An 8123-nucleotide genomic window follows, 5' to 3' on the forward strand; every position below is an offset into this window, starting at 1 on the left:
ATGTAAATGTTTTATAATATATTGCGGCCGTGTTTACAAAACTGCACGCACTTATGAACACTCCATAAACTATACTTAGAATGAATGAAAAAAAAATAAGAGAAAAGGAAGGGGGTCAGGGCACCTGGTCCCCATAAAGCTGTGAGTAAAAAAAAATTAAGCCCCCCACAAACCAAAAGCCAAACCCAAACCAAACCAAACCCCCAACCCCCAGCAAAAAAAAAAAAAGAGGCAAGAACAGCTCAGGGTCTCACTACTTCTGTTGCCCATTGCTTTCTAGATCAGCAAAAATCCAAGGCCAGCTCATCCAGGGAGAGGTCAGAGGTTGCAGGAGAAAGAACTTGACAAACACACAAGCCACCTCTTCGTTTACTGTAAAATCCTGTTTAATGTGTAACATTTCAGGCACAGAGAGGCCTTGGGAACGAGAGGCAAAGGCGGTCCTAACCAACCCCCACTCCAATTTATCTGCCTGCTCCTCCCTCCCTAATTCCTCCATCCAAGACATGTCCTCCTCCTCCTTGTGGCCAGCAAAGTGCTGTTCCTCCTTTTCTCGCCTTGACTACCCTCCCTTCTCCACCCACATGTCCAGAGAACCCTCCTTCCATTCTACTTGCCCACGTCCCTCCCTGCTGATGTGACTCCAGAAATAGGGTATCTGACAACACGGGGTTAAGATTAGTTTCATAATTGGAGATGCTGTCAGAGCATCATATCTCTTGTCCCCCAGTGGCCCCAGGAAGAGGGAGAGGGAAGCAGAAAGGGAGTACAGACAAGAAGAGCCGCCCCCTGCCCCCTCACCCCACCCTTGAGCACTGGCCTGGCCAGCCTTGGGCTCCCCACCCCTCTGGCCCCCCAAGACAGAAGGCAGGGGTGGGGGTGGGGGGGGAGGAAGGGAAACCAGGGAAAAAAGGGAGATTTCCATTGATCTTGGTCTGCAGTCCCTAGCAGGCAGAGGCCTGCACCCTGCAGGGGAGAAGGAGGGCAGGGCCAGGGGCAGGGGGATGGGGGACGGGGGAGGGGTGCAGGAGGGGAGGTTGCCTTGTGTGCGGCATCAGCAGGCAGAGCAGCGGTCGCTCTTCTCAGCCAGCCCAGCCCCACTGCCCGGGCTGCGGCGCAGTATGTCTTTCAGGGAGCCATCCTGCTCGCTCAGCAGCTTGTTGATCTCATTCTGCTTGTACTCAGGTGAGAGGCGGTGGCCGAAGCCCGAGCCCTTGCGAGAGGGCGGATTGGAGCGGCGCTGGGCTCGGCGGGCACAGGCCCGGATGATGAGGTACACCACCTCGGCCACGTTGAGGATGATGCAGATGCCCGAGGCGGCCAGCATGAAGACCGTGAAGACGGTTTTCTCGGTGGGCCGGGACACGAAGCAGTCCACCGTGTTGGGGCAGGGGTAGGCCTCACACTTGACCAGCCGCACCATGGCATAGCCGGGGTAGAGCAGGTAGAAGACATACATGAAGGCGGCCTCAAACAGCAGCCGGAAGACCACGCTGATGACATAGGTCCACCACAGCGTCCCTGAGATGTGGACCTTGTGCCTCTTGACCTCCTCCAGGTGCAGGGGGTCCGCGTGACCCTCAAGTCGCAGCATCTTCTTTTCTATGTGCTGCTGGTGAGCTACGTGCATCGCCACGAGGAGAGCTGGGGTGGACACCAAGATCAGCTGCAGGGACCACAGGCGCACGTGGGAAATGGGGAAGAAGTGGTCGTAGCAGACGCTGTTGCAGCCGGGCTGCAGGGTGTTGCAGATGAAGGAGGACTTCTCGTCACCCCACACGCTCTCGGCGGCCACCACCAGCACCATGATCCTGAAGATGAAGATGACCGACAGCCATACGCGACCAATGGCAGTAGAATGCCGGTTCACGCCACTGAGCAATGTGTACAAACCGGTCCAGTTCATCCTGCCTCATTCACACCTGCAAAAGATGAGCCACAAAGCGAGCTGGCAGAAATCTGGGGAATAAAGCTGGGCAGCGTGACATGGCTTGACACACAGACCCACCCCCGCCACCCCTGTCACCCCTTCCAAGAGCCAGTGACAGGAAGGGAAGAAGGATGGTCAGTGCTTTCCTCATCACCCCACATCCCTTGCCAGCCTCTCCTCTTCCTCTTCCTCCTCTTCCTCTTCTTCCTCCTCCTCCTCACTTGACTTGACCTCCCTGAAGCCCATCTCCCTTCTTTGCTTTCGTCCAACATTCTTTCCTCTCCAGAGCCCCTTTCTTTACCAGGTCCATTTTGTTCGCCCTTGGCCAGTTTCTTTAGCTCCCTATCCCCCAGCTCCTTAGCTCCGGACCTGGGGCGAGCCCAACAAAGCCCATTACCTTGGGGAGCGCCTATCCCTGAGGCCACCCAGACAGGTCCCCTATGGTCTCATGTCTGTGCAGCGGGAGTGGTCCCTGCATCCGCGCCTGCGTTCCAATTCATCGCCGCCCGGTGCTGGGGAGTCATATGCTGCTTTATACCCAGTGTCTGCACAATGGGACCTTTGTGGGGCTCTGAACAACGCCCTTTAGAATTCAGATCAAACGCCCTGACTTCCGCCCACCCTACACACAGAGCACTTGTGTCCCAGCGCCGGACACCCAGCCTGCACCCACCTGTTCTGTGCCCGCCCGGTCCATCGCCGCACCCGCCCCACAGCCCCACCAGAAGAATGGCCACGGTGGGGGGTGGGGGCGAGATGGAACAAAGACAGGTGCGTGTAAGAGGGGACACAAGGGGACCAGGAGGCTCTGGGCCGAGGCCGTCGCCCATGACTCTACTAGAAACATAGGGTCAGCGGGATTTTTCCTTGGTTGAAATCCCTTGCACAGTGTGTATGGGTGAGCTCACTCATATGTCTCAAGCCAGAAACTGTGTTAAGCTTTTTCTCATACATTCTTCCTTTGGACCCACTCAGCAAGCCTCCAAGGACTTTACCCCAGTCTTTCCAGCTGAGGAGGCCAAAGCTCAGATACATTAAGTAACTTACTCAAGGTCACAAAGCTAAGAAGTATTAGAGGAGGATGAAACAGACAAGCATCTGAAGCCGAGGTTTAGGCTCTTTCCCTGGCTAGCCCTTCATCCTTTTCGCAGCCAGTGTCACCCAAGCCAGCCGTTAGGAGCAAAGACAACTGGATATTATACGAGAACAACGAATCATGGAACACTACATCACTACATGATGTACGGTGACTAACATAACATAAAAAAAAAAAAAAAAAAAGAACGACAACAACAAGAGCAAGGGTTAATGCTCCCCACGAGAGCACAAGAAACATGGCAGCTGCAGACCCCTGAGTACTTTCCAGCTCCAGTGTCACGGAGCAAACCCTCACCATCTCTCCTTGAGCTTCAGGTGGCAGGTGGGCACACGATGAGGACAAACCAGAGTGAGAAAGCAAAAGTTAGCAAGCAAACAGAAGGTTGGGAGATGGGACAGGGGAGAGTCATATGCTTTTGGGTTTGAATCTGGGTTGTTCGCCTAACACGACCGCGGGCTAGCTCCTGCCCTCCTCTGAGCCTGCTCCCTCATCTATAAATGGGTTGTTAATACCCAGGGTTAGGGGCGCCTGGGTGGCTCAGTGGTTAAGCGTCTGCCTTCGGCTCAGGCCATGATCCCGGAGTCCTGGGATTGAGCCCTGCATTGGGCTTCCTGCTCAACAGGGAGACTGCTTCTCCCTCTCCCATTCACCCTGTTTGTGTTCCTTCTCTTGCTGTCTTTCTCTCTCTCTGTCAAATAAATAAATAAATAATCTTTAATACCCAGGGTCATTATGAGCTTAGTGAAGCCCCCTGCAACAAGTTCCCAACTCAGCTCCAGTTTCATAGATGATGATCAAGGGAGATAAGCACCTAATCAGGAAGAGAAAACATGTTGTTTCGGGGGACTGGGTGGTCTGCCAAACCCAATGTCCCACTTTTTGTTTCCCAGTGCTGCCCTTGACGTAGGCATCTGTCCAGAGGTAGAACAGGCTGTTCCGCCCTGCCCCGCCCCCCCATCAAATGTACATTGTAACCTCCTGGTTTCCTGAGCCTGCCAGTAGCTCTAGGGAAGAAACTCCCCTCCAAGCAGCACAGGTAAAGAAGGCCTCCTCCTGTCCCCCACCTTCTACCGCTTCTGCCACTAAGTTGAGCCGAGTAGATGATGCTGGAAGCAGGGAACTGGGTGTGAGGAGAGCACACAGGCCTGGACCTAAGGGAAATGTGGGGCATTTCCTGGCCCCGTACAGGGGCAGTGGGGTGGCAGAAGCCCTGCATCAAGACTGGGGTGCTTCTCTCTGTTGTAGGGGGTGATATTAGCCATGGAAAAGTTGGGGAATGGGATGAAAGAACCTGCCTTCAGAACCCGGGGGATGAAGCGATGGTCCACGGGACACAGAGTACTTTTCTGAACAAGGTCTTCTTTTCTCATTTAACTTAAAATAATAATTTTTTTTTAAAAACCTCACTGACTTCATGCTGGGGCCTAAACCAGCATGGAGAGGTAGGAACATGGGTGCCCTTTCTGCTCAGCCCCGGGTTCTGAAGGCAGGGCTGCTGCAGGAGGCCCAGTGGTTGACGGTAAAGAAATGCCTCATCTGGTGACACACGTTGGATTCACAAACCAGTGTTCAAGGAACATTATGAAGAGTAACCATTTACTGAGCACCTGTGAGGCCAGGCCTTGCACGTGCATGACCTCCTGTGAAGCTCAGAACAACCCCATGAGGTGGGTGTTGCTTTTAATCCTTGCGTCACCCAAGAGGAAACTGAGGTAAAGAAAGGTGAAGGGACTCGTCCAAGGGTCACACGGATCAATGCAGTTAGTGTGTGATGGAGGTGGGACTGGAGTCGGGCCAAACTGACTCCAGAGCCCATGCTTTTGCCCATAAGCTTGACCACCTTGGCTAGAATTATAATCTTTCTTTCTATGAGTGTTTGTATTTTTTTATCCGTTTTTTGAGAGAGAGAGAGTGGGCCAGAGGGTGGCATGCTAGACAGAGGGAGAGGGAGAGAGAGAGAATCTGAAGCAGGCTCCACCCCCAGCACAAAGCCTGACGTGGGACTTGATCTCACAACCCCGAGATCATGACCTGAGCCGAAACCGAGTTCGGCGCTTCACCAGCTGAGCTACCCAGTCGCCCATCTGTGAGTATTTTTTAGAAACAAAGAGATTCAAAACTGGTCTGGCTTGTATTCTCTTCTAGCCCCTTCTCCTCTTTCCTGTGGACTGGTAACTCTTCCTCTTCTTCCCTCCCAGGGCTTTCCACTGCCTCCTGATCTGTTCCGATTTCCCTGCCTTACCTTTCTGCAGCAGCTTCCTCAGACTCCAGAGCACACTCGAGCTGTTCTCTCTGCAGCGCAGGGGTGCTCCTCGTTTGGCCTGGCCACTGCTAAATTTCTAAAATCTTGGAGCTCTTCACTCCCATTTTGCGCCCTCTGGGACGTAACCAGTAAGCTCCCTTTGGGGTCCCTAAGCACCCTCGTGTGGGCACTGGGATCTCGGTTTTTGCTCTCTCCTTGGGATGGAGAGTTTATCCCTATGTCAACATCAGCACCTCAAGGGTTTCATTCTAAAAACATCCAGGGGGAGGGACCTGATTTTGAAATCCAAACCGCCTTTGTGACTTTGGGTTAAAGTCCAAGTATTGGTATGCTCTGCATTGCTCCAGACCTGTTTTTGCTCTCATGCTCTCATGTTTAATTAGACAAGACTCCCCTGGCTCTGTCAGGCACTGACCTCGTCCTTGGATTCTGAATTGCCCAGGCACCCAAGGATAGCTCAAGATCTGGAGATCGCACCTAGTCCACACAACCATCCTGTAATGGTATCCCCATTTTTCAGACAAGGAAGTTGAGGCTCAGAGGCGTTAAATAACTTGATTCAATGGCAACTCTGCGAAATGGTAGAGTCAGGTTTCCGATTTCTTTTCTTCTCACCTCAAAGCCTTTGTACCTCGCACCACCTTGGACAGCCTCCTTTAGTCTGCATTCTCACCGAGACCTGGCCTAGAGCTTAGACCTTCGACCCCTTTCCATGTATGCTCACATGCGTGGGCATGTGCACACACACGCACACACAAGAAGATGTGTGCCCATACCCATTCATCAGCTCGCTCGCTCTCTCTCTTTCTGCCCCCACCTCTTCCCTGTCCCTCCTTCCAACTACAGGAAATCCTGGTGTTTTTTTGGGTTTGGGAGGAAGGCCCTAGTTGGACTGGATGAGGTTCTGTTCAGCCTCGCATTCTACGCTTCCTCCCCCTGGCTTCACAAGCAGGCTCTGGCCAGGAAAGGACAAAGGGCTTTCTTTGGGATTCCTTCTGGAATTTCAGGCTGCCTTCCTCATCAGTTTGGTGTGGCCAAGGCCAAACTTCTCCAGCCCTCCCCCTCTTCCCCCACCTTGCCTCCACCCTGTGGGCCCAGGACACCTCAGGCACTTTGTTCGTCCTCTCTGCCCTGCCACATATACTGTAACCAGGCTAGGGTCAGGGTCACTCTAGCTCTTTTTCCACTTTTTCCACTTTTCTCTTTCCCTCCCTTGGGCATGGTCTTTTCCTAGGAACTGGTAACTGACAAGCTCTCTTACTGCAGACTACACCCTCTTGTTCCTCCTCAACTATCTGACTTCCTGTTGCTCCCTACTTGGGCTTTATTATAACCTAACAGCCACCATTTGTGGAATGCCCATAGTGTTCCAGGAGCTGGATGTTCATTAACTCCCATCCTCACAACAAGCCTGTGAGCTATGCCTTGTTGTCTCCAGTTCCCAGATGGGGCCATGGAGGCTCAGAGTAACTTATGACACAGCTGGCCAGCAAGTCCTGGAGCCCAACTTAGGGGCTCCCTGCCAATGCGTGGGTCCCTTGCCCATTGCTCTGCTGTGTCTTCAAATGGAAGTCTCTCCATCTGAACCCTTCTTGTCTAAAGCCTCCTCTTCCCACCACCTTTTCTAAGTCTGTGTGCTCTGCCATGCTGTCCCCAACAGCTGGAACAACTTCCAAACAGCTGTGAGGCCTCCCTTCCTTTAGATCTCCAGATCACTCGTTACTCATGGCTTAGCTTGAGTCTGCCTACCTCCCTCAAGAAAATGGAAAGCCACGCTCCCAAATCCCAGCCCCATCAGCCTTCCCTCTGCCCCTGCTGAGTGCGTTGTGTTCACCGTCCACAACCCCAGGCTGGTTGCGTGCCTGGTTTACCTTCCAGTCAGGGAAGGAGCACAGCACCTGGCAGTGCCCAACGGTCCACCGAACCCTAACCATCTCTGGCAGGAAGCGTCTTAAAGAGATGATCTTGGCCACCCTGGGTCTGGGGGGAGGGGGGCTCAAGTCTTCCTGGGAATTCAGCCCTGTGAGGATGAAGGAAATCCACAGCTGGGGGAAAAAGGGCGGGGAGAAGAGAAGCCACTCTGAGCTCAGAAAGAGAGTAACAGTTGAAGGCTCCAGAGAGAGGCTGAGTAAGCCTGGCACTCGGGAGGAGGGGTCTCACTCTACCCAGAGGGAAGTGCAGAAGGGACCTAAGTGGCTTAATGCTGAGGCCAAGGGAAGGCAAAACCCAGGCTCTCCCCAGCCCTCATTTCTGCCCCCTGCGCACCCCCCATGCCACACCAGCTCCCCCTCCCCAGCCTCCCTCCCCCTGTCCCCAGCTTCCTCACCTGGCTGCCGCTGCCCTTTCCCGGGGAATGTCTGCAGGCGTGTCTGCACTGTGCCACTAGGTACTGTCAGCCCAGTCCAGGGGAGGGACAAAGAGCCCAGGGCCCGAGCCAGATATGGCCCACAGCCCAAGAGGAACCAGACAAACATTAACCAGCCCCGCCTTCCTCCCACACACAATCATTAAATAGGATTGATCCCCTGAACTCCCAATGCATTTCTCGAGGCAGATCACAGAGACTGGAATTACTGCCCCATCCCAGAGGCATCACTGTCACCCACGTGGCCACGTTCAGGCCATCTGGGATGCTAACCTGGACCTGGGCTCCTTAACAACCCTCAGGCTTCCCCCATTCCCTGGCTACAGGTAGATCCAGTGTGTGGGCAAGTTGCAGAGAGGGCTGCTGCCCTGGGTGCCATCCCTTCCAGGTTCCAGCCTCTAGAACGATAACGACTATGGAGAGAGAAGAAGACGTGGACGGTGCCTCTTGGCACCTTGGAGTCAAG

The 8123-nt window shown here is 53.9% G+C and overlaps 1 protein-coding gene across 3 annotated transcripts; it reads right to left on the reverse strand.

Moving 5' to 3' along the window:
* Nucleotides 1–364: 364 nt before the first annotated feature.
* GJB1 (gap junction protein beta 1) lies at nt 365–7723 on the reverse strand. Of its 3 annotated transcripts, none has more exons than XM_059384939.1 (2): nt 7619–7723; nt 365–1922 (listed from the first exon to the last, which is right to left on the reverse strand). In XM_059384939.1, exon 2 carries the CDS (start codon nt 1904–1906, stop codon nt 1055–1057), a length of 852 nt encoding a protein of 283 aa, XP_059240922.1. In that variant the 5' UTR covers nt 1907–1922; nt 7619–7723; the 3' UTR covers nt 365–1054. The 3 variants fall into 3 exon arrangements, with proteins under 3 accessions (XP_059240922.1, XP_059240924.1, XP_059240923.1); XM_059384941.1 differs by lacking the exon at nt 7619–7723 and adding an exon at nt 7164–7287; XM_059384940.1 differs by lacking the exon at nt 7619–7723 and adding an exon at nt 2328–2445.
* Between the last annotated feature and the right edge of the window lie 400 nt (nt 7724–8123).

The sequence above is a fragment of the Mustela nigripes genome, chromosome X (assembly GCF_022355385.1).
Source record: "Mustela nigripes isolate SB6536 chromosome X, MUSNIG.SB6536, whole genome shotgun sequence".
NCBI lineage: Eukaryota > Metazoa > Chordata > Mammalia > Carnivora > Mustelidae > Mustela > Mustela nigripes.